At 32.2% G+C, this 27726-nt stretch overlaps 3 protein-coding genes and 3 pseudogenes across 3 annotated transcripts; 5 read left to right on the top strand and 1 right to left on the bottom strand.

The window, feature by feature from the left end:
* Positions 1-6808: 6808 nt before the first annotated feature.
* LOC145624091 (uncharacterized) lies at positions 6809-13331 on the top strand. Its single transcript, XM_081677084.1, has 5 exons — positions 6809-7328; positions 7420-8801; positions 12033-12440; positions 12531-12757; positions 12843-13331. The coding sequence occupies exons 1-5, from the start codon at positions 7243-7245 to the stop codon at positions 13092-13094; spliced, it is 2355 nt and encodes a 784-aa protein (XP_081533210.1). The 5' UTR covers positions 6809-7242; the 3' UTR covers positions 13095-13331.
* A 1449-nt stretch (positions 13332-14780) lies between these two features.
* LOC145639449 (large ribosomal subunit protein eL34) lies at positions 14781-17615 on the top strand. Its single transcript, XM_081690693.1, has 4 exons — positions 14781-14939; positions 15052-15131; positions 17076-17185; positions 17269-17615. Exons 1-4 carry the CDS (start codon positions 14861-14863, stop codon positions 17360-17362), a joined length of 363 nt encoding a protein of 120 aa, XP_081546819.1. The 5' UTR covers positions 14781-14860; the 3' UTR covers positions 17363-17615.
* Positions 17616-18052: 437 nt separating this feature from the next.
* Positions 18053-18830, top strand: LOC145563821 (kunitz trypsin inhibitor 5 pseudogene; annotated as a pseudogene).
* A 2019-nt stretch (positions 18831-20849) lies between these two features.
* LOC145563830 (trypsin inhibitor BvTI-like) lies at positions 20850-21422 on the bottom strand. The gene has a single exon (XM_081624254.1). It carries the CDS (start codon positions 21420-21422, stop codon positions 20850-20852), a length of 573 nt encoding a protein of 190 aa, XP_081480380.1.
* A 1609-nt stretch (positions 21423-23031) lies between these two features.
* LOC145624180 (kunitz trypsin inhibitor 5 pseudogene) lies at positions 23032-23918 on the top strand (annotated as a pseudogene).
* A 2743-nt stretch (positions 23919-26661) lies between these two features.
* On the top strand, positions 26662-27699 carry LOC145624268 (kunitz trypsin inhibitor 5 pseudogene; annotated as a pseudogene).
* The last annotated feature ends 27 nt before the right edge of the window (positions 27700-27726 follow it).

Consider the following 27726-nt stretch of genomic DNA (forward strand, 5'->3'; position numbering starts at 1 on the left):
TTTTATATAAATAAAGTATACGGAGTATATATTACTAAGATTTATCCCTACCTTAATTATAAAATGGTTAACAAAACTCTTATAATAGTGCATGGACATTTATATATCTAAAAATGTTCTTTTTACATATATTTTTCCCCATTTAATTTTAAAAGCCTTAAAATTGTCTCTTGAATTCGCTAAATTGATTTAAAAGGTTATGTTTATTTCAATATTTAAGTCATTTACTATTTTCATTTCCTTTTCTTTTAATTTTTCTATTTAGAATTTATTAGACTATTAAGTTTCAAGATCGAAGTCAATATCTTTTTACCGTACAATCACTAAATCAAAGTCGCTCAACTAAAGTTTTGGACATTGCATAGCTACACAACATCCAACACATTTAATGATTACATGCAAATAATTTTAATAAAACTACACATTCGATATAAGTTATTAAACAATTTAACTATATATACATTTTGATAGGTTTATATCTTTCATAATAACAAAAATTTACAAATATTATTATATTTTGAAAAAAAATTTAGACTTTGGAGTTTGTATAAGATAGATAAAGGATAAGTTAATTCCCGTCATATATGCATTGAGTTTTGGGTGTTCTATCCGGTTCACCCTTTGGGCTAATCCAGATTTGAGGATCTTTTCTAGGCTATTAGGTTCCACTCTCCTTCCGATTGTTGTTGCAGGGGAGCGATCACATGTCCTCTCTACCAAGTGTAGTCTCAATCACCACTACACCAACAACCAAACACTTGGTATGGAGGACACGTGTTATAAAATATTATATTATATACATATACTTTTTTATATTATAAAAAATATTATAGTATATACACATACTATTATAGTTAAAAGTATTATTATGTATAAAACAACATAAATTATTGCACATAATTGTTGTATATCTAGTATAGTACATGAGCAATGCACGATTTTTAAACCAAAATGTTAGTTTTTCTAAATAATTCATAAGTAATAGCATTGTTACTATGAATATTACAATTTAAAACATGATTTTATATCTATCCCTTTTCCGTCAAATGTCTAATTCAATTTAACTTTTATTCTTCTTGTTTTGATTGGTTATTGGTTCAGTTTTTTATTTTTTTATTTTTTTTTATTTTTTATGCAAGAAAAACAAAAGGTCATTGTAAAAGACATTGTATAGAAAATGAAAGGCCGGTTAAAATTAAATTTATGTTCAAAATTATGTATTTTTTTCCAAGACAACATTTCGGCTCAGCATTCAGTATTTGTTAAGGAGTACAACAAACGATAAAAGTAATTTTTACACTATTTTGTATCTTTATCAAAAACTTTTGTATTCATCCGATTACTTGAATTGAATTTAGAATAACTTGTAGACTATTTTGGGTAACTTTTATCAATAAAGCATAAATAACTTTCATTCATTACAGGGTAGCTTTTATAATAGGTGCACAATATTTTATTGTACATCTGATTTTTTTTAAATGTTTGTATTGATTTCATAATTGACGTCAAACTAAATTCTTATCGATTTAATTTAATTTTCATAAAAAAAAAAAAAAAAAAAAAAAACATTAGCCTTTCAAAATGCGAAATATTTGTTTCCTTAATTATGTCACTTTAATCATATTGCTTCAAGTTAGTTATTATTCTTTAACTTGACTATAAATAAAGATTGGAGATTATTTGTAGTATTGGAAAGTATATATTTAATATAAAAAAATTAAATCAATATTTATGTTAGGAAATCATGAAAATCTTATGCATGTATAGAAACTTGCTTTTATTGTTTGAAGTTTAACAAAAATAACTATGCTTGAATATGTAAACAATAATTATATAGATATATTTAATACTTAAGATAAGCCAATGAGAGAGTGACATTTGTCATCCTCACATTGAGGCGCTTGTCTTTTAGTATAATATATAGATGTTACGTATTTTATATTTTGAGTTATATCGTTTTAGACGTTTAAAATAGACATTATGAGTAAATAATCATGTTCCTTATACTACGTATTTATTTTTTAGTGTGTTTTATGTACGGCAAGCCACATCATGGGTCCGTTTATAAAAAAAAAAAAACATAAGTAACCCCTGTAACATTAATCGAGTAATCCCTTTTAACACTGATCGAGTAATCCATGTAATACTGACTGACTAACCCATATAACACCGACGAAATAACTCATGTAACACTGACCGAGTTACCCCTATTACACTAACGAATTAATCTCTAAAATGGTTTATGTTGAAACCCATTGTATTCTACTTGTGAGTGTCCCATATTAGAGAAAGAGGAGGGATGGTTGATAGAGTATAAAACATATTCCTAGGTCATCAGCTTAAGCTTTTGGTTGAATTGGTCCTCTATCAATGGTTTCACTTTATAAAGTAGAGGAGTTACTCCTACTATTGTCAATTGGTTTTAGTATGGAAGCTCCAAAGCCTTGTTTGTGGACCCAACTCTCCTCCTCCTTGTTCGGGATGCCCAAACCCATTTCATATTGTTTCAAAATTCAACAGTTTATCACACTGTGATGCCAACCACTTATAAGAATTTGTTTGAAACAATTTATATTAAAGTGATGAAGAATGCCTACTGCAATTTTGCAAATCAAGATAGCTTTTTATTTATTTATTTATTTTTTATTTTTTACACCATCAAGATAGCATGTTAATTGTTAAAGAACTTTTTACTCAAATCAAGAATGTCCATTACCACGGAAAATAAAATAAAGATGAGAATAAAATTACGTTAATTACTTAATTAGCCATGTAAATAGCTTAAAGTCTTGAATGAAATGAGAGAACTAGCTCTGATTCATGAAAATAGAGGGAATGAAAGAGCCAAAGAGGAGGTAGAAAACATTTATATCTAATGTCCAACTTAAATTTATTTATTTATTTTTTATTTTTTTGTTCAATTTAATGAAGGGTGTAGGGGTAGCATTAAAACCACTCTTGAAAATTGTATAAAATTAGGAATTTATGACAAAAACACGCGTAAATTAGTATAATTAGTTTGTTTGTGTCATGATTTTCTAAAATTAAACAATTATCAATAGTGTTTTAAATACTTATGTAGTCATGGGCTATGTATAGCATTTTCCTTGAGTATTGTAGCAATGTAGTCATTACAAAATTGTTCTTAAAATTTATTATGCATGAATTACGTGTACTACTTAGCTCGTTGTAAATGATTTTAACTAATTTTAGCTTTTATTTTTTACTATTATACCAAATCTTTCTTTTCATAAGTGATCTAAACAAAAAAACATTTTATATATGGGGCTCTTGATCGGTAAGAAGCAGCAAGTTCACCTACACAAAACAAAAACATATTCACAAAATCAAAAAGACTTGCGTGGACCTGGTCCACAATAATATTATTGTGGAGCCGAGGTCTATACACACGCAACTGACATTATATTGAACATAGTGACCATTATTTTTAACATAGTAACCTTTATTAAAACTACTACAACGTTTAATAATATTGTGACTTGAAATACGACACTATTATCCTAATTTTAACATAGTGGCCTTTTATTATTCATATTGATCAATATATAAAATATTTTATTACAAAAAAACCACTTAGGCCTATATATTACCAAAATGATTTTTATTTCAACATAGTGACTTTTTTTTTTTTTTAATTATAGTGACCCCTTTTTTTTATAAATAAAACAACCATACTTTCTCTAATGTTAGTGGTCCACAATAAATTAATGTGAATTAGGTCCATTTAAGAATTTGTATCACAAAATCACATAATGCTTGCAATATGCTCACATTGACAAGACAACTTTAGAAAAATAATATTATTTGATTGGATTATGTTTATTTGTCATTAATTGTTTTATGATACGAATCTCTGTTGCTAATAACTTAATATTATTAGTAAGTGTCTCTTGTACTTATATTAATTTCCTAGTAAGTTCAATGATATTGATTGCACACCTTCCTTGATTCCTTAGTTTGCGAACAGTGCCAACATCTTGTTTGGGAAAAACGAAGAAATTAGGAAGAGGAAATTACTCCGATGGTGTCAAATGAACGATTATTCATTTGGTTAACATGTATACATTTCATACTTGTATTATATATTGTCAATCATTTAAAACAAAATCTAGAAATGATGTTCATGCATATTTCAATTCGTGCATCATATAACTCAATTTATGCACGCCAATAATCTTAATTAACATTTGGACAATGGATTACTACAACATTAATTGGTTTGCATATTTTAAGATCATTTCATTTGGGTATCATAGGATATTTTATTGATCAAATATTTTAAATCTTGATTATTCAGTATGTATTATATAGAGAAAAAACCGCAAAGGTAATAATATAGACGAGATTTGATCTCAAGTCTTGAATACTACTCCTCAATACTTTAAATAACTAAACTAGTTAATCATCTAATTGATTACTCGATCTGTCTATAAAGTTTGAGGGTTTTTTGTTTTTTGTTTTTTTTTTTTAGTACTACCGAGTAAGATATGGTGGTAGATGAAGATTAAAATGTTAAAATTGAGTAGTTGACTTTTGCAACTAGTTTTGTTATTTTCTTAAAAAATAAAATAAAAATCTCTTAATTCGTTATTAATAGCAAAATAGAATGAATTTCTACAAGTAGTACTAGTAGCAGAGGCACGCGTAGAGCCCTTTATGATAAGTTGATAACGCTAATTACTCTTCTAATACTTACGGAGTACCAATTACCAAATAAGTCGTCATTTCCTATGGAATGCAAATTATGTGTAATTCACTAATTCTCAATGCCAAAATACCAAAAAAGAATAGTTGCCTATTAACGACATATGAAGTATTGAAATACAACCTAATATTTATAATTTTTTTTGGTAGAAAACATACGACTTGATTATAAGTCTTAATCAACCAACATTACGTCATTAAATTAGTGTAATAAGTCAAAAAAGTGAGGTCTAATTCCAATAATAATAAAAACGTTGTATTTTAGCTTAGCATATTTTAAACTCCACCGACTCGGTCGGCTGGTTGGACCCTCCTTTCCAATACTTAAGAAGGCATTTTCCCACCACTACCCCCAAACACACTCCCTTGACTCACCATGCATAATTCTACCTTTTAACGTTTTAAAAAAGCCAAAAATTTGTATGCATGCATGTATATGGAATATACATTGTACTCCGTATACTTGCATCATTATTTTGTACTTCATCCTTTTATAGTCTTTTAATATCTATTTAAAAAATTATATAAAAAAATTAATATAAAAATACATATTAATTAGTTAACAAATATGTAGTGATCATAGAGAAATTGCACTATGTACATCGATATTGCGTGCTCCATGGCACCTACATAAACTCCAATTGGTAAAAGGTGACTCTAGAGTGAAATACTCTATAATTTGTACTGTATGTCTGTCTCAGTTAGTGTGATAAATGCCTCTCGTCACCTATTTAAAGTGTTATCCTTTGCATTTTTAAAATGTACTTTAAATATTTCATTTTTTTTATGTCTAAATATCGACTTTTTATTATATAAGAAAGAAAAACATTACTAAATTAAGTAAAATATTATTGGTTTAAACATGTACGGAGAATTTACCAACTTTCACATGAACCTAAATAATTTTTTAAAATACACATATGAATATAGGTAAATGTTAAGTAATAATTCGCATTTCGTATTCAGTAAATGACTAAAGTATGGCCAAAATCTTTCAAATTTAGTCTATTATGACCTTTGGTTGATTTTAGTATGTGTTTTCTTTCAATAGGTGTGTCAAAATTAATATATATATATTTTTTAAAGAAGTCCTAAAGGACAATAAATTTCATTAATATAAGCCATATGACATATACAATTGACAATGAACGATAATGAAAATGAATTCAACAAAATCAAACAAGAATTAATCGGGGAAGAGCTAAGAATCCAAATACATAAATATGACAATTCGGCATATTCTCGATTCGTTGTCTCATACAATTTTTTGAGTGGATCCGTCGTCACTTCACAATTTTGTGAGAAAATAAATTATTGTGCTGATTCCATAACTCGAATCCGAGCCATAATCAATAGTAACCCCACACAACCGGAGACCAAATTAAGCACAACTAAAGCCTTGTCTTTTGAAGAAGTACGAAAAACCTTGTCTTTCGAAGGAGATCGAAAAAACCTTGTCTTTCGAAATAGATAAACCCTTTCTTTCGAGGGAGACATTATGTAACTTAAAACAAAAGGCTTAAAAGAAAATAAAGATTGAGGTTTTCCACCGGTGAAATCCGATAGAAGCCCCTTTAAAATTGACAATGGAGACTAGGTTTAGGAGAGAGAAGAGAGAAAAGTAGGCTAGGGTTAAATAGACATACACAAAGTCTTATATGTGACTGGCCACACCGTGTGACTAACCACTATCGAGGTTACTTTGCTAGTGTAATGGGGGTTACTTGATCAGTGTTAAAGGGGTTACTTCATCACTGTTATGGAGTTACTCAGTCAGTGTTACAGGGGTTACTTGATTGTTATTACAGGGGTTACTTAATCATGTTATAGGGGTTACTTTAAGTGGTCACACGGTGTGACCGGCCGCACACAAGACGAGCTGATATACATATGTCAAAATTATTATTTGATATGTTGAAATTATTTTTAATTAATTATGAATTACACTAAAAATTACGGATTCGTTGCATACAAATAATATACTCCTTACTCGTAATATACAATACATCCATTGTCCACCCGACCCCATCCAAAAATATATATAAAAAAAAAGCCTATAACGTGTCCATAGCGGGAAATTTACATGCCCAAACATTAAATCAAAAGATAAAGAAAGGTCCTCCAATGATGGCAAAAAAATCTGGTCCGTCTTGTTTGGGTTAGAAAATCATTAACATTTCCCTATTTATTTCTCACACTTGTTTGGAAAAAAAAACCTTTCATTTTCATCTTCCGTTGGAAAATTAATTAATTTCTCTTCCAACAATCTCGGCATATTAAGTGTATGTCCAATTTTTCCTACATTTTCTGCTCAAACTTCGGTTAATTACCACTCACTCACTAATCAATCAGATTGTATTAAACACCAAATTTCCATGTCCTTAAGTCACTACATTTCAACTTTCTCTTTGCTTATAATGGAGAAATTTCTTTGCTTTTTTTAAAAATTATGGGAATTTTCATGGGTTTAAACGCCAAAACCCAGTCTTTTTCTACCTGATTTGTCCTCAAATAAACATGCTGTTTGTCGGCAATTCTAGCTGGGGTTTTCTCTGGAGTTTTATTGTTGATGTTTTTGGCTTCGTTTTCCAATATTTTTGGAGGTAAGTTTGTCATTATTTGATGAAATTTCCCCCAATTTGAAGAACAACTTGTATTGAATTTTCTTCTTTCTTTTAAATATTATAATTGCAGGCTTTTTGATCAGAAATCTGTGGAAAGGGGAAATGGATTAGTTTTGGATGATTTCGATGCAAAATCTGATACGGGTATTATCGAAAATTGTGAAAAAATGGAATTTGAGGAAATTAATGAGGAAAATAAGATTCCTAAGTTGGAGTCTGAGGTAGAAAATGTGTGCAATACTAGTACAAGCAAGTATCAGTTTATAACTGGGAATAGTGTTTGTGCATTCATAGAAGAGCCTCAAACTATGAACTTTACTGTCCAACAAATGTTTGTGATATCTCATGATGACTCTCATTCTCCTCCCCTTAGGCTAGAATCACTTGAGAAAGATGATAGTCCGATCGAAGTCGATTTTCATGGAGTTTCGGTTGGTTCGGATGATGACTTGGTTAGCCATGATGTTGTAGGGGTTGTTGATTTTTGTTCATTGGAGAAAAATGATTGTGTTGAGTTGAGTGAAGAAGAGGAAGAGGAAGATGAGGATGTGAAACAGGGGAAAACAGAGTGCTCTGTTATATTACAGGGGAAAACAGAGGACTCTGTTTGTGATTATAGTTGTAATGAGTTGGCAGTTTTGAGTTTTGATCAAGATGAAGTTGTTGAAAAAGAAGAGAATTTTGTTGATGAAAAGGATGAAGTCGCGGAAAAGAGTGAAATTTGTGATGAAATTCGTTCGTCTATAGCAGATAGTAATGAATTTTGGGCTAGCATTTATAATTATGATGAGTTTTTAGGTGACAATGAGAAGTTTGATTCAAAAATTGATGTTATATTGTATGATAGAGGTTTTAATGATTCATTAGACCCTGCAACTCCAGTTGGTATAGGTGATATCAGAGTGGATTACGATCACGATAGTCCAAGTTCCACAGATGGTTCTCCAATTGATCATGTAAATTCCGAATTAGATGATGTTCATATTGGATTAGTTGAGCAAGAAAGTGTTGAACCTTCTTACATTGAACTAGACCCTCAATCATATCTTTCAAGTAACCATGTTGAACAACATGTGGCAAAGGATGATGATTATTCAGATTCTGAAGGCGACGAGTTTGATGAAGAAAGATTAAAGCCAAGTGACCTGAAAGACATAGATGGTTCAGACAATATCGAGGTAGATGAACAAATGGGAACAGATGTACTATTGGAGCAAAAGGAATTGATCCGGCAAATAAAAAAGGAAATGAGACAATTGAAGATCAGTGGACTTCCCACTATCTTAGAAGAATCTGAGTCTCCTAGAGTGGAAGAAGATTTGAGGCCATTGAGGATCGATGAACGAATCGGGCATAAAGATCGAATGGACGAGATTCAAACCTTCTACAGGAGGTATTTGGACAAGATGAGGAAGCTAGACATTTTGAGTCAGCAAACAATGTATGCAATTGGTAAGTTACTAGTCTTACTACTACCATGTTAAGCATTTTCTTCATGTTTTACTTTGATTTATGTTAGGTGATGCTTATTCTATTAGATCTTCTTTGCAAAGTATAGATTCATATGCTATTATCTTTGAATAGATTCTACTATCTAATCAAAGTTATTCCATGATTATCAAGATGATGAATTATTGTCATGATTATAGGAAATCTTTCATAAATTAAGACTAGGAATTAGGAAGGGATAGGCTAAGCTATGTTGCTTTTAAAAATGCTATGGACTTACTATACACTTGTTGGATTGCTAAGTAAAGAAAAGAAGCGGGTAGCTTTTAAAGAATAGATGCTATTTGGTTTAAATTTTTAAAATTGGAGGCTAAAGTTCAAAAGAATTTAATATTCTAAAATACTTTTCAATATTATTATTTTTTTTATGTGAAGAAAATTACTTTTCAATGTGAATGTGTGTTATATTAAGAAAAGTCTTGTTATTTAGAATAAGTCTTGTTAATTAGTTATACTTTTCCTTAGTAAAATATAGAAAATTATGCTAAACTTATAGTTAGTTTCCCATTGTGATTAAAGTGTACCTCGGAAAGAAAGAATTTTAATAGAATAATTTGTCAACTCTATAAAAGTTAATGATATCTACCCAAATTAATGACGTGTCACATAATAACTAGTTATAAAATTAAGTTAATAGCCTATGACAAGTTAATTTAAAGATGTATTTTAAATTGGACATTCTAAAACACCTAGTAAAAAATGCCTATAATTCACATTTCTATTATATCAGTCAACGCTTTGTGTTTCATCTTAATTATCTTAAAACACCCTTAATAAATAATTTGTCAATCTCTTTAGCGTAAATAAAAAGGTGTCTTGTTTCATTGAAAAAATAAATAAAAGATGTTATGAAACAATGATAAGGGCATCAGTCAATCCTAAAAAGATTACTTTGTAATTTGCACTTACTTCACATTATCATTTGGTCCATAAAGAAGAGTAGGCACCTAAATTATTGAACTCAAATCTGACCCATAACCGAACTTGAAACTAAGTTGAGATGCTAAAAATCCATAATGACTTAGATAAAAATGTATTTCGAATCTAGAAGTTAATATAAACCATTTGGAATCAAGCTAGTTCAATTAAAACAGTCTAAACTGAACAAGTATATATTATAATGAGCTAACCTCATCACAATCACCTGTGCAAGATCTAAAAAAAAGCAAAGCAATCATCTCAGAAGCCCAATAAAGATTAATACCAATAAGCCCTTGAAATCCATTAACAAACTCAAACCTTCATCATCTCACTATTATCTTTTCATATTTTAATGGACCTTTAGATAGAAAAACAATAATGTAGACAAAATTCGATTTTTTAGTCATCACCAGTGTATCATCCTTAAAATTATATAGAGTACTAAATAATCTAGGAAAATTCAAGGGCATTTGAAACCATTTTCTTAATATTACCTTTTAATTCAAGAATTACATAATTGCCTTTTACACCATTTTATATAAACCTTGACGATTTTTGTTTATTAGTATATTTTTATAATCACAATTTGTTTATAAACTTTTCAAAAACATAATTAAAAATATTACTCTTAATAATCAAAGTAGTATGTAGGTAAAAATAAATATCTTGTTAAAATGATAGTACAAATATTAAGAAAACCATTTTTTGTGGACAAGACATCTTTGTTTATGAATTTGTGGACAAGACATCTTTGTTTATGAATGAACTAGTGAACGACCCACAAAAGATCAATCATATGTGCAACCCTAATTAAAGGTGTAGGGGTGGGCTGACCATTTAGTTGTCTTTAATCAAATCCCTAGGTATTATTAAATCTCTTTAATGACAATTGAACTGAAATTTGTTAGTCCCACCAAACAATCATGCAAATACGAAGTACGGAGTATAATTTTTCATTTTTTTATTTTTTTATTTTATTTTTTCTCTTTAGACCTTCTTTTAAGAGAAGTATCACATATTATTACGGGTCTACATCATTCTTTCTTTTTCTTTCCCACCAACTTTTGCTGATCAAAGTGTTTTTGTATGACTTTGCATTTCCACTTGTCAACTCTCTCCTCCATGTATGTCTATGTTGTTACAAGTCCTATTTTCATAGATTTAATGTGAGCCTTCAAATGCTTTTTCCCTCTCTTTTTTACCTTATATGCTGAATAGTGTGATGTCCTGTTATTTGGTACAACTATAGGATTTATTGTCCTGATTAAAGTAAGCTTTGGACGGAAAGCATAGGATCAAAATTTAAATTGACGTCGATGGCCGACTGTAATAGGTGACAATACGGTGTATTAATTATAAATAAATACGTACATAAACTTGTAAGTTGATATTGTGACAATATCTTTAGGCCATATTAAAACATCAACTTCTTGACCTACACATTGTGTTATCTTAGTAGAATTACTTTGTAGAAAACATTAACATGGACATTGTAATAGTCTTATTTTAACAAAATAATAACTTCATCTGAGTATATGTTTCTGACTTTTATTATCAGTTTATCTTATAATATAATTTTGATTCAAAATAATGTAGAATTTGTATTTAGCACAAGCTTTATATTTCTGTTTAGCCTTTTAACATCTCAACAGTCAATGGGTATTTTTAAGCATATTTTCAAAGTGTGGAATTACATGCAAAGCCCTTGATCTACACTAAGAGGCATGTTACATGTTAATTAAAAGGGTGGAATCAAAATTACATGACGTTGAGTTTAGCTTCAAAGTGTACAACTTGCACAGTGGCACCCCTAATATGACTCATGAACCATAATTTGAATTTAATATCATTTGTTACTGATTTTATAGTGACCTATCTAAATTGCTTGTGATTCTAATTTACCACTAATTTAGTAGCACATGTGTAAACCAACCTTAAATTAGAGGTATTGGGATAAAGTTGACATCGTTCAGTTCAATTTATTTAGTGTCGATATTGTTTAATAAACTAAAGTCACGGGTTCGAATCTCATCCGCCCCTCCTTCAAAGTGGAATTGATTCGCACCAGGTATGGGTGGGCCTGTGTTGCATCCACATTTCAAGCCCAAAGGGCCTTTCATGTGAGGGGGAGTGATAGAGTATAAAACATATTCCTGAGCCTCAACTATCAGCTTAAGCTTTTGGTTGAGTTGGTCCACTAACTGTGTAGATATTGTTTAATAAACTAAAGGACATCTGTTTGGTGTCATGTAGGTCTTCTTCAGTTGAAAAACCAAGATTTGGCCTTGAACAAAAAAGTATCAGTTCCAGCAATAAAGTCCCTTCTAGCTCAAAACTTCTGGTCTAACAAGCTAAGAAAGCATGATCCAGTTCAGAAGTTAATTCGAGATTTGCAAAGGGACTTAGAATTGGTGTATGTTGGTCAGCTGTGCTTATCATGGGAGATGTTGAAATGGCAGCATCATAAAGCCGAAGAGCTACAGGCTCATGACCCTGATGGGTTTCGACAGCACAACCAAGTAGCCGGAGAGTTCCAAAAGTTACAAGTGCTCTTGCAAAGGTTCACCGAGGATGAGCCCTTTCATCAAGGTCCCCGAGTTCAGCACTATGTCAAGAGTCGTTGTAGTCTTCCTTCTCTACTTCAAGTCCCCCTTATAAAAGGTAAGGTAGCTCTAATAAATCGACGTTGATATAACAAGTAGGGATGTATTTATGTTCCATTCTAAGTGACTCTGTAAATTTGTCCTGCAGATGATCCTAAGAGTGATTGGAGAAAAAATAATGACTGTGGAATTACAGTTAAAATGCTGAAGGATGCCATAGGGACATCAATGCGCGTTTTTTGGGATTTTCTCCATGGTGATAAGGATGAAGTCTGTGCTATACCTCTGATGGGAATTCACGGTGTTCACCAGGTCATACTGCAAGATCCTTCTGATGCAGACTTACTAACAGAAATTCGTTCAAGTCTTCAAAAGGTTTAGGACTTAAACTAATCTTCTGTTTTTTCTAGTGTTACACTGTTATAATTTTGTAATATAGGTTTTTTTTTCTTACTTGCAGAAAGAGAAGAGGCTTAAGGATCTAGTAAAAAGTGGGAATTGCTTAGTAAAGAAGTTCAAGAAGCATCAAGATCAGAGAATAAGCCACGAAACACTCGTTGCACAGGTAGAGCTCCGGTTAGTCTCTAGGGTGTTGAGTATGCCGAAATTGACTAGTGATCAACTCTTATGGTGCCATAAGAAATTGAACAAGATTGATATTATTGGTAGGAAGATTTACTTAGAGTACTCATTTTTGCTCTTTCCTTGTTAATTACTGTATTATTTAGCACCTTAGTATACAGTATAGTACTAGTAGTATATATTAAAAGTAAGCTTTGCCTAGTGCAAAGAATAGGGGTTACAACAATGTATAGAAGAAATAATACTTAGCTTTTGTCATATACCAAAAATGTATTATGATAAGCACATAAATTTTGTATAATAGAGAAATTAAGCACCCAAAGATGGTGTTGAATGTATCTTGCTGTACTTGCCTGTAGTACCAGAGATCTGCAGCTTTTGTTCATATTCATGTGCATAATTGACTATTGTAATAATATGTGTTGATTGGATTGTGTCAATCTCCTCAAATCAGGAGTGTATTCCATTGATAATTATTTATAAAGGTTTACTATGATAAGATTGATAAACACTGTAAACTAGTAACTATGTAATGAAACCTCGCATAACAAAGATAAGGAGTGTCTTGATCAAGCGAGTGAACTATATTACTGTGTAATTTATTTTCATACCCACCTCAACCAGGCAAGTGTGGTGCAAAATTAACCGAACAAGTTTAGTAGAGTTGGTAAATAACACACGTTATTGAGTTTATGAATTTGAAGTCACAAGTTTGAACCCCACCTACATTTGCTTAAAAGTATGGGCATTTTTTTTTTTTATCTCTTATTTACTCTTAAGCGGTGATTTAACCTGTGAGAAGTAATGATTTAATAGGGTCTTTCATCTTATTTAAAAAAATATGATGCAAAATTTACAAAATTATACATAATCAATTAATCATATACCACCTTAAGTATTAAGATTTATGAGTATCAAAGGGCCGCCCAAACCAAACTTGCATGGTTGGCATGAAATCGATTTATATTAGGTGCCACCGGCCTCAATCTGTACCAAGACTACCAACCCAACTAAGAGTGTACACTATAAAAATCACAAAATATAATTAAATCTCTATTCTTTTTAAGAAGTTTGAGATCACTCTTATTAATAGTGTTTGGATAATTATATATTCTAAAATATTATTTACTTATTTGAACTCTTAAAAATTAAGGTTAATAATCTCTTTTTTAAATATTAAATTCCTTCAAAAAAAAAAAAAAATCCTTTTAAAAAATTTGAGGTAACTCTTGTGAATAGTGTTTGGATAATTATATCCTTTAAAATGTTTATTTACATATTTAAACTCTTAAGAATAATGTTAATAACTTCTTTTTTGAATTCTTTAGAATAGTGTGCATATATATATATATATATATATATATATATATATATATATACACACTTACAAAATATTTGTTTATATAATTTTCTCATTAATTAATACTACCAATAACTTAAGTTATAACATAAGGTCAAATGGAAATAAGACCCTAGACATAACTAACTATGACGCACACATTATTAACCACCCTAATCAAAAGGTATAATCAAATTTAAAGTGTAATGTGTGAATAGTATTATACCGTAACAAAAACGTTGCACTTAAAAAAAAAAAAAAAAAACCGTATACCGCCCAACCTTGCTAAGTCTGATCCACATCCACCTTTAATGGGCCATACTAAACTTACCCATATTATGATGGGCCATGAAAACAAAACCCAACAATCTTTTAACCCAAAACCCAATAGGATCGGGCCGGGTAAAGAAATAACAGCCGTCAGATCTAGGGCAAAACAAGATTAGTTCCTTCCTTTATATGATAACCTCCAAACCACCGTAAAACCCCTTCTTCCGCTTCACCCCAAAAAATTCTAGAGAGAGAAACTTAAACTCAGAGTTTAGAGGAGAGAGAAAATGGCGCAGAGGCTTACCTACCGTAAAAGGCATAGCTATGCCACTAAATCTAACCAGCATCGCATCGTCAAAACTCCTGGTATTTTTTTTATTTTTTTTTTTCGTTTTTTTTTTCGTTTTTTTTATGTGATTTTTGGAGTTTTTTTTTGATGTTTTTTGGTGGTTGTTTTAATGGCGGCGGATGAATTTAGGTGGGAAGCTAGTTTATCAGACTACCAAGAAGAGGGCTAGTGGTCCTAAATGTCCTGTTACTGGCAAGAGAATTCAAGGGGTAATTTTCTCCATTTTTATTCATTTTATGCTTGTTGTTGTTGGTTAATTGATGCTGTATTTTTGATGTTTTGATTGGGTATTTTAGTATGATTTCAATGCTATGTAAATGGGTATTTACTGTTATCACTAATTGATGCAATTTCTCAAATTTTGATTTGGGGTTTTATCATGATGAAATGGGTTATTTTGGCTGCAATTGTTGATAATCATTTCTGGAATTTATGTTAAAGTTATAGTTTTTGCTTGTTTTATGTAGCATTTAGCTGGGTTTGTTTTTGATTAATGATGCTGAAATGTTATATGCATTCCATTGTTGTGAAATGTTGTCTAGTTCAGATGTGTTAGGTCTACTTTTCATGATTTCTATTAATCATAGTGTGAATATCTTAGTTGTAGTGGAGATTTGTTTGAATTAGGTTTTGTTTTAATGTGCAACTAGCATTATTGGGTGTCATTTAACTTGGAAATTGCAACTTCTTTGTTCTTTCGAATTAGTCAAATGCTATAATTTCCCGAGAGTTGTTAACAAGTGGTTGTGGAATTCGGGTTTTTTATGTATCATGTGTTTGTGAAAGATGAATTGCTTTAGCTTTAATGCTGCCCAATGATGGAAAATCATAAACATTGAGTGGCTGCATTTGGTAATTTGTCATTAGGCTTTCTTCACCATCACTCTTTCCTTTCCTTTCATTTCATCTCCTCACTTATCTCCTTTCTCCCACCTTTCTCATCATTCATACTTCTATTCTCCACTTACACTACTACTTTTCTCTCGGTGGTGGAAAAAGCCTCTTGACTAGTTCCATATGCTGATAGCTGCATATGATCTACTAAAAGCTATGAGATCTGAGGGCACTAACAGAAAATATTTTAAATTTTATATATAGAAGTTGTCATTTTGTTCGAATGGTTCTATGATTTTGTAAAATTTATTGGAATACCCTTACGGAGGCTTGTTTCAATTTGATTGAAGATTTACTACTCTCTTTGTGCAAAGTTGCAAAGTTTCCGATGCAACTTTTTTCCTCTGCTACCACCGAAGATTTACGCATGTTATTCATCTCTTGACATCCACTGTATAATATGACGTATTTATTATTTTTTCAATATGATTGCAAGTTGTGCTGTCTGTTAATGCTTAAATTTTATTTGATTGTGGTACTTTAAACTTTTATGTCTGTCCTCCCCTGAAGTTTACTAGGGGAATTTGTATGTCACATAAAATGTGTGAAAGCATTGCCCAATGATGGAAATCTATATACTTTGAGTAGTTGCATACGGATGTCTGTCACTATTGGCCTTTACTTACCACCATCACCATTCACTTCATAAAACACTCTCTCTCTTTCTCTCTCTCTCTCCATGTATATATATATATACTCACACGAACACACACACATCTATCTATTTATCTATCTATCTATTGTGATGGTGGTATGTATATGGTTTTTGTGATTGCCCTGTGCATGAGCTGCACATGATTTATTGAAGCTATGAGATCTGAGGGCTTTTGCCAAGTAATATGATGACATCGTTTGTTTTGTGCCTTGAGATATTAGTTTTGTTCTAATAAATTCCATTCTTTGTGCTTGTTCAAGGGATTGGGTGTTGTTACTTTTCTCCTCTCTCTAGTGGTTAAGGAAATCAGGATCAATTATTTTGTAGGGTGTTACTGCTGTGTTTAAGCTTCAGAGTTGCACTTAACTTTGCATGGTGAATATTTTGTTGTTGCTCTTGGATATCTTGTGAGTTTTTTTTTGGTAGTCATCATCTTAAGGATATTATTGTTAAATGTGTTGAATGATAGTTTTTGTATAGCAGGTTAACAAGTCTCAGATTGTTTATTACGTTACATTATTTACTGGTCAACTGATTAGCTATATAGTAAACACCAGTCACTCTTCTGCAATTTCTAAAGGTAGCCTAATTTGTGTACGTGCAGATTCCTCACTTAAGACCCACTGAGTACAAGAGGTCTAGATTGCCAAGGAACAGAAGAACTGTTAACCGTCCCTACGGTGGAGTTCTGTCCGGTAGTGCTGTTAGAGAGAGGTATGGTTCTTCACATCTCTGTTTCATTCATGAAATTTTGTTTGATGTTTGTTGGAGATTCCTAATATCGGTTTATATTGCAGGATCATTAGAGCGTTCCTTATCGAAGAGCAAAAGATTGTGAAGAAGGTTTTGAAAATCCAAAAAACCAAGGAAAAGCAGGCTGGAAAGAGTTGAACTTAGAAGCCATTTATTCTGATGGTAAATTTTGGTGCTTCAGTGAAGCCATGGGAATGGGGAATGTGATGTGAGGTGTCTTGAGAATTGGATTTGTATCTTACAGTTGGATACTTTCAGCGTAGTTTCTAGTAAAACTTTGTCGACAACTCTACTTTTCTGTGTTTGTTCCCTTGAAAATTTTCTTGATTTTATGTCAAATACATCTAAGATAATTGTTTGTGCAATATTAGATGATTTTTTTACCTTCAAAGCAGCCTTTATGAGTAATTTTCTGGCGTTGTGCTCCTCTAGATGCGCTTTTAAGCCTCAAAGACTTCTGAGAGGAAGTTTAATATCCATGTTGTGTTGCTGTTCTATTGTTCTATTACACGTCTACATGCAGTTATAAAAATGGTAAAAATGCAGTATGTATAGAAAAATGCGTGAATATGAATATTAAAAAAAAATGTGTACTTGTAATTTGTGAAATCAACTAATGATGTTTATGAAGAATCTGGAATGTATCAATCTAAACACGGTATTGCCTCTCTGCCAGAGATTTATTAAAAAATTTCACAACTCATTACACTACTTTTCTTAATTTTAATATTTCAACTATTAGCAGCTTCCTAGTCTTCTTACTCCCACGAATTTTCCACCATCTTCCTCAATTTTAGTTGGTCAACTTCCAAAAAACACCCACAAAATATGATTACTAGTCATTCTGTCATCCCAGCAATCATCTTCCTCCTGATCCTCTTTTCCCCTCGTGGCAATGCTGTGCCTGCTAACAATGCCGTCTTTGACACTAAGGGCCGGCCACTCCAAGCTAAGTCAAGGTACAACATCCTTCCGGTGGCTCAAGGCCAAGGTGGTGGCCTAACAATGTCACCTAAAAACAGAACCTCATTTTGTCCTCTTCATGTTGTGCAGGAGGATCAGGAAATCTACCCTGGCCTTCCTGTATGGTTTCTTCCCAAAGACTCCAGCCAACGTGTGGTTACTCTCTCCTCTGACCTCAACATCCTTTTCAACTCGGTCAATGTATGCCTGCAATCTGCTGGGTGGCAGTTAATCGTTGATGATGCCACGAGGAGGAAGTATGTGACAACTGGAGGAGCCATTGGAAATCCAGGGGAGGAGACGATAAGTAGTTGGTTTTACATAGAGAAGGCTGGGAGAGGGGGTAATATAGATGATTTTCATTATATGATTTTGTATTGTCCAAATGTTTGCCAATTTTGTATGGTAATGTGTGGACATGTGGGTGTTTTTGTTCAAGAAGATGGGAGTAGATTGCTCGGTCTTACAGATCACCCCCTTCATGTCATGTTCAAGAAGGCTAGGAACCGCTCAGACTCAGAGTCTTCCTGAGTTTATATTGAATTGTTGGGCTGAATTTTTGTTTGCCCTTTCCTCTTTTTGTGACCTCAGCTATATATACATCAGCTAGTGTATATTTTATGCATCTCTGAAATCTCTAATAATTCACATATAACTGCTGTCATCGATGCTGCAAATGCAAACTCAGAAATAAGTACTTAAAGGTAATTGAGTTCTACCTAAACTCAATGTTGGTGTTTGGATGAATGATTGTTCATTTCTAGTGTTTACTGATTGTTATTACAGATCCTAGAATCTTGTGATCCTGGGAGTGTCTATCTTACATCAGAGTTATTTATTTGTTCTTTTTTTTAGCTGCAAAAACATAAGGACTAATTTGATTGCACTCAATTTGTAGAGAATTACAGAGTAACCTTACCGGTCCATACTGATAACTCCATATATGATTCGCGGTTAGGAATTCTATACTCGGTTTGCTTTAACTCCTCTCCCTATCCCTCCTTTGGGACCAATATGTTGGTTCAGTTTGCTTTGGTCTCTTTAACCTTGAAGCTCATCTAAACTAGAACTTATATCTGGATCTTCCATTCTTCTCTGTTTTACAAGTGAATATCAGTCGAGGAAGACAAACATGGCAAAATTACATGATTTTGTGTTTAAAATTTCCTAATTTATGACACTGCAGTTCTGATTCAAGTGTAGAGATAATCCGACATATAGCAAAAGCATAAGCAATGTTGAATTTATCCCTAAAAATCCTTTGATATAAACCATGACTTTTTCATGCCTAATTATTCAAATTTACTTGTATGATCTTGGTTGGTTCTTGAGCTTCTATCAAAATTGTGTTAGGCTTCCTCTTTGCCCCAGCAGCAGCCTGTACTATGTATGTACTGCTCTTGAATGCAACACTTTCTAATCAGATGTGAAGTACTACTGTACTAGTATATGTTTGTAGCATTCACAATGCCTTTATGATTCAACTTGTGAGCTAAACGAAAATGTAAAGCTAAAAAATTTGTTGGATTAGTGTGGCCCAAATTCCAAAAGCCCAACTTACTATGTCTCAAGATTTCTAGAAATTTTTAACACGTTGAAAAATTGATGGAAAATTGAGAAAAAACCTAGGATAGTCAATGCTCAAGAAGATTATAGATTATAGATTTATGGGAAAAATTTAAAGAGCATGCATGTTTCCACACACTTATTCCACCTCCTAACGTCAATTATATATAGTGGTAATATTTGAGAGCATGTATCCACATACATGATACATCCACTATTAATCAAGTAATTATAAACTTCCTTTGTTCTATTAATATTGCAACAAAGATGACATTGCGCATTTCAAAACTCATTTTATACGCTAAATATCTATTTTTTTTTGGTGTTTAGAGAGCCACAAGGACAGGGTAAGAATCGATCCCAAGATCTCCTGGAACTGGGAGGGAAGTTGTAAGTAATAAAAAATTATAAAAAGTTGATATTGTGAAAGTATTTTATGAGACGAATCCAACAAGATCCCACATATGACTATATTTTGCTTAACGTATAAATTATATTATATGGTCAAATAAGAGTGATGAATAGTACAAAAAAATTCATTGTTACAATATTAATAGAATGGAGAAAGTATATGCATACCTGTATATAAAAACTCTAATATACTTTTGAAGGACAGTAGAATAAAAATTACTTTTGAAAACTAAATCACTAATGGAACAATTGAAGGACAGTAGATCCGTGGCAAAAATACTTTTGAAAAGTAATTCCTTTTGCTTATTAATAAAGAAACTAAAAAATTGCGGAAGCTAGATCGAAAACCTAGCTCTGATTCCATGTTATATTTCGGAAAAACTTATTAAATTGTAGTGTGTATCATTATCAATATATATAGAGTTCACAATACTAGTCATAATCATGTTAAGAAACCTAGTACGATAAGAATACAAAATATACATAAAATCTATTCTAATATGCGACAAATATTATCATAACAATAATATCTATTAAATAGATTATTGAAAATGATAGCCAAATTACAATCATACATTGAGTACGGCCTAATTAAGGAGTATTTATTATTCATGGCATAGTTGCGCACACATACATCCAAGGCAATAACTCCATAAGTATAGTTTAGAAATTAAACTATATCGTACTACATCATTGACTTCCCAGGATCGCTAGCTTTCTTAAACTGAACAATAAGTGGTTTATCATTTGTAACACCCAACAACCCATTTTCCTTAATAATACCTAAATCACCACAATTTTCTTCCAATGATGTACAAAAAGTCCTTATCTTATACGTATTCTTCTTCTTCCCAGCCACCTCAATAGCGAATGAATAATTGAAATCATCAGCGGTATTCACATACGATTGTCCGCCGGTGGTCACTCGCCAATCTAGCCCCCCGCAAGTCGTAACGTTGGTTACAAAGGCGATACTAACACGGGTTGATTCTAGAATATCGAGTATTCTAAGAGGGGAAGATATCCTCACCGGTACACCGAGGGAGTTAGGTTTACGAGTTATGTAGAGTGGGCATGGTGAGCTCCCTACTCTTTTTGTAAGAACGAGACCTCCACTACCGTCGTATGGGACGACGTAGTAGGACCCGCCACTGTTACGTACCGTCTCACCGTTGGTGTCTAGGACTACGGCGGTGAGTGTGGGGAGAGTGGAGAGACATACTAGAATAGTGATTAAAAATGGGATGAGAGGATTCATTTTTTTTCTTCTTCTTTGGGTGGTGTTTGGAGGGTTGGAAGTAAGAAGGAAAATGATATGGATTTTATAGAACGTATTGTCTAATTTTGTAAATGGGTAGCATACGTGGTAGTTTCATTAATTAATTCTAATCGTCCTTAGTTTTGACTATTTTGAACATGTTAGGTTCTAGTGATTTGACTTATTAAATAAAAAAATTTAAGCGAGTACTAAATTGTAATGTATATAGGGAAATTGTACACTGCGTAATTGCATTATTATTACTCGTAGTTTGTTAATAGTTAATATTCCTCATACAACTGCCAGCTATTATCACAGCTGACGATTAGTTTAATTTGTTGATATACTCTGACTTGGTTAGTAAATCAACCACTCAACCTTTAATTTATAAGTTAATTTCGTCCCAAAAATTTCTTTATATTATTATTCCTTCAATTGTTATTATTTGATCAATTTTCATTTCCAATGTGATATAGAAAAAGACGATAGAAGTATTTTCTTATGTGAATATACCAATTTTAATACAGTAATGTTTATTGCTATTAAATATTTCGATGATCATGCATCCACATGTATGTATGTACACACATCTGTTATGAATAGATGACTAAATCGCATGGACAATGACATGCTATAGCTTATTGTCAAATAGGCTACGAAACCTTTGCGATGGCTTTCTCTGAGTATTATTCAAAGATAGTAAACGTGGATGGCTGCAGGTGGCATACTAGCTTGTATTCAGTCCAAATTCCATATTCACCAGTCACTACTCGGTCAATTGACCAGATTAAACTATATACAATATGATAAGATTAAATGGATGGGGTTAGTACATGCTGAGAATCCCAACGCATGTTTAGATTTAACCTGCTAATTCTAAATATGATAAAAGTTAGAGGTAAATTTTTAAATTACCACAAAAAAATGTAATTATTTTTGAACTAACCACCCATTTAATTTTTATTTTAAATTATCACCTCTTAAATTAAATAATTGTTCAGATTACCATCCATTTCAAAAATCCGGTGGATTTTTTCGTCTGTAGGCCCCACCTAACGCTTATTTTGACCTTTTGAGTGATTTTTTCCCCGATTTTTCTTTTTAAAAACGCCTTCTAAACTTTAATTCACATTTTCTTCACCAAATTCTACCAAATTTCAAAGAGCAAAATGTGAATTGAAGTTAGGAGAGCGTTTTTAAAGAGATAAATCGTGGAAAAAAAGTAGTCAAAAGGGTCAAAATAAGCGTTAGTTGGGGCCACAGACGGAAAATTCACCAGATTTTTGAAATGGGTGGTAATCTGAGCATTTATTAATTTAAGGTGTGGTAATTTAAAATAAAAAATTAAACGGGTGGTTAATTTGAAAATGATTATATTTTTGGATGGTAATCTAAAAAATTTTCTTCCATTATTGATGTACAACCATTTATTTTTTAATTTGACGTTTTTAGATCTAGTTTACTTTTGAATGTAGTTGAAGCTAAGTGCAACTATTAACTTGTTACTAAATAATTTTTCCTTTTCTACGAGTAACTTATTTTGGACGTTTTCATTTTTATTTATACTATGCAATTTTTCTCATTCTTCCACAACTCAAGATCTCTTAGGAAGTCAAATATCCCCCAAAGTCAACGATAATGACTCATTTTATCCTCCTAGTAGCCACCTTCCTCCTCTTGTCTCCCCCATCCACCACCGCTGTAAAAACAACACCCATCCTCGACATCAATGGCCGCCCCCTCGAAACGGGCTCCAACTACTATATCCTCCCAGTGATCCGAGGCCGAGGGGGAGGTCTAACAATGTCACCTGAAAATGCTACTCAACCATGCCCACTCTACGTAGCCCAAGAAAACCATGAAGTCTCTAATGGCCTACCCCTTAAGCTCTACACCACCAATCCAAAGGACAAAAGAGTCCCTCTAGGCTCCGACGTAAACATCGTATTCGATGCCGCCTCCATCTGCGTACAATCCACGGGATGGACCCTAGCCTTCGACGAGGCCACTGGAAAGCAACATGTAGGAACCGGAGGAACCATTGGAAACCCAGGCGTCGACACCTTGGGTAACTGGTTCCGGATTCTCAAGGGTGGGAATGGAATGTATGATTATAAGATTTCGTATTGTCCCGGCGTTTGTATTTTTTGTACGGTGATGTGCGGGGATGTTGGTGTTTTTATCGGCGAGGATGGTCCTAGGTTTTTGGGTCTTACTACCGATGATCGTCCTCTCTTGGTTATGTTCAAGAAAGCTTAAAGATTATTTGTTAGGTACATGTGTGAGTATGTGTTCCGAAATATGAAGTTAAAGGAGCAATTTAATTTATGACCAAGTTTTTTTTTGTTACTCAAGGTTTAATTATGGTTTGCCTTTATTTGGGTTTTAACCTATTGATTAATTTGTTTCATTTGTATCGACGTATTGTCATTAAAGGAGACTTTATTTACTGATTGACCAATAGTATTGATGATTGATTAAAAAAAGGTCACTAGATCTTTATTTACTGATTGTAGTTTATTTTATTCTTAAATTTCTGCTTGTTTTCTCACTGATTCGCCCCCTAAAGTTCCCAATAATTCACACGATCCCGTCCTAAGTTTTCAAGAGAAATCGGATTGAACCACACCAATTTCGTGACCAATTTGTTTATTAGTGACTGAAAAGTGTCCTCTGTTGGAATAAGAAGCAAAAGAGAGCATAAATAAACGTTGATAATAATATACTGCTTCTTCTCATTCAATCATGAAATGCATATATGCCTCTTTATAGGAAGATTTACAAAAATATAGCTTTTAAAAAATTTATTTACGTTTTGCGTTGGAATGAAACTTAATTACGAAAATACAGTCCACATAGGCTCGGTAATACATTTGGGGGTAATTTTTTTAGTGGCTTGTGTTTAGTACTCCAGATAAAGATACGGAGTAACAATTTATGAAGGGTAAAACCGCTACCTCAAGTAGCGGTTTTAGTACTTGAGGTAGCGGTTTTACTCTAAAAAATAAAAAATAAATAGGTAGCGGTTTTACTCTAAAAAATAATAAATAAATAAATAAATAAATTTGTCCAAGCCTACGTGGATAGTAGTTCCGTAAATAAGTTTCATTCAAATGTAAAAGTGTAAATAAGTTTTAAAGTAACCATATTTTTGTAAATCATCCCTCTTTATATAGGCTTACAGTACAATAGCACACTTTCAAAAAAAAAAAAAAAAGATATTGCTAGTACTTACTACTTAGAAATAAACCTTGATAGTTTTTATTTACATTTTTTTAAGGCTAATTTTAACTAATTTTATGTGTTTATAATAAATTCCATTTGTTTGTCTGTGAATCAAAATAAAGGTTTCCCTTCTACTATACCCCAAAGTAAATTTATATTCGTTGTCATTCAAACCATCAACGTCATCACTTAGATCATTCAAAAGGAATATATGTATAGCGAGCATTTTATGCGGATAAACGTATATTTATGTGCGCGCTTCGGTCAAAAGTCAACCGCTTGTGATCGACCTGATCATATTCGATTAAATAATTACATGTGGATTTTTAGATGTGGACATAAAGATTTTATCTTTAGAATAGTCAATGATTATTTTTTTTTAATTTTTAATTTTTAATTTTAATGTAACAGATAATAATCTCCTTACATTCTGTACATGAGAATATTCAACGAACTTCCCAAATTTTACGCTACTTAAAGTAATTATTTCTAATCAAGCAACTCACTTAATCAAGAAATAGCAACTATTGTCCAAGAAAAAAAATGGTACTCCAACTAAAGTTGCACGCTAACTTTATGCTCAAAACTTGTACTCTCTCTCTATATATATATATATATAAAAGAAAAAGAGATAAAGAAGAGTGGAGCACTTGAATTCCATATACTTCGTAAGGAATTGCAAGTTAGTTGAAACAAATAAGAAGTAGCTCCTATATTTCTTTTTAGTTTTTACTCACAACATTTTTCATTTCACGTTTGTCAGTGTATACATAGGATAATTTCAATTATAAGTATTTTTAAGTATTAGTAAGAAAAATTATAAAAATTTTATACTATGAAAATATAAATTAAAACGAGAAGAATCAGACAAATTATTAGATCCCACACGACCTTGTTTTTCCTTAACCATAAATCCTAAAGTCGATCAAAGAAAAAAAAATGTGAATAGAGTAAAAGTCAACATGACGTAAGAATGAAACGGAGAAAGTTTATACTTAGCTAAATTACAGATTTATTACAAAGAAAGTTAGAGCAGAGCCTACCGAACTAAGAGGAAGCGTATAAGGAACCAATATTCTGACTTTCTAGCCACATTGACATAAAAACCTATTTAATTAGACTAACTGTATAATAAGTAGGACAATCATACTAAATATTTTCAAACTAAAGATTATAACAATCACTACTAGATGAAAATTTTCAATTTGTGTAAGCTAAGTAGATACGTACCTAACAAGCACTTGAAAATTGCAAGCAAGTTGTGTGCTCTGTTTTAATCAATAGTCAAGTAAGCATAGGTACAAAGTACAATGTCTAAACAATGTGACATGTTTTGTCACAAAATAAATAATCTGTAATAAGTAAATAGATTATATATAGGAGCACAAGATAATATGGTCCAACTAAGATGACAATGCCTTGTACGAGTAAGCTGTTATCATTTACTACAACTCAACTACTCGGGTACGTGTATGTTGTAGTATTTGATTGAGTAGTAATTGATTTGTATTGTACATCTCATACGAGTAATATTTATATATAGGTTGATTAATTTCCAATATACACACTTTGGGTTTAGGGATTGTCGTTTACTATATAGCCTTTTCCAAATGAACCATGCTTGGTAACACAAATTGAGTTGATGTGAGGTTTCGATCTAGTAAGATATATATTTTATTTTACCTAAAAATATTCGAGTATGTTCGTGTTTACACATTAGCTAGGATACATGGACACTTTATCTAACTGTCGTGTCCGTGTCGGACACTATGTCAGACACCGACATTCGTGGGAGATATGACGATAAGTCTTGGACCGTATTCTACTATGATATGAGTTGTTCAACTTTTTTTTAATGAGAAATTTAAGTAAGATGAATAAGGTAATTCTTAAATAATATGTCTATGTCTTCAGGCCTGTTTTGATTTACCGAACTGAGCTGAGCTGAATTGAAGTGAACTGAATATTTTATGAGAGAAAGAAATTAGGAAATAAACTGAACTGAAAATAAGCTGAAGATAAAAGATCCTTCATATATATTGCTCATTGTTAATATGATACAATATGATCTAATAATGAGAGGATGGAATAACGAATACACGGTTGTTTTTTTCTTCTTCTTTTTATATAAAATATATTTTATGAATTTTAACATCCCGTACCCTGTCCGTTATCCCGTACCCGTGTCAGTACATCAAACATGCATGCAGTATAGTCTACACGTAAATAAATACGGAGTAGTCACTCTTCTTCATTATTCTCAATTCACAGCCATTCAAATCTCTATAACCACATCCATAAATATGACCAACCTAATCCTTTCAGTAACCACAATCTTCATAGTCCTTTATGCCTCTCCTCTCACCACCACCGCAGCCAACACAGCCGTCCTCGACATCGATGGTCACCCTCTCCAAGCCAACACAAACTACTACATCTTCCCAGTGATCCGAGGCCGAGGTGGTGGACTAACACTGGCACCTAAAAACTCTACTCAACCATGCCCCCTCTACGTAGCTCAAGATAACCTCGAACTCTCCAAAGGCCTACCTCTTAAGTTCTACCCCGTAAACCCTAAAGATCGTCGAATCCCTCTCTCTACTGACCTTAACATCGTGTTCGATGTGTCCTCCATTTGTGTTCAATCTACTGGATGGAAATTGACCCGTTTTGATGAGACTCAAAGATCATATGTTGGTATAAGCGGAACAATCGGAAATCCCGGTGCTCAGACGCTTAGTAATTGGTTTAGAATAGATAAGGCAGGAACTGGAAAGTATGATTATAAGATTGTGTTTTGTCCTAGTGTTTGCGAACTTTGTAGGCCAATTTGTGGTGAATTGGGTGTTTTCATTCAGAAAGATGGGACGAGATTTTTGGGTTTACCATTTAATGATCAGCCTCTACTGGTTATGTTCAAGAAAGCTTGAAAATTAAAAAGAGTATTATGAGTTGCTTAAAAATTTAAATGTATGTATTAATAAGTGATATATATGATCAAGTATAAGTACTCATGAACAATAACGTTATATGAATGATAAAATTTCCTTTACTACAAACTTCGTTTTATGTGCAACAT

This window comes from Chenopodium album, chromosome 1 (assembly GCF_948465745.1).
Source record: "Chenopodium album chromosome 1, dcCheAlbu1.1, whole genome shotgun sequence".
NCBI lineage: Eukaryota > Viridiplantae > Streptophyta > Magnoliopsida > Caryophyllales > Amaranthaceae > Chenopodium > Chenopodium album.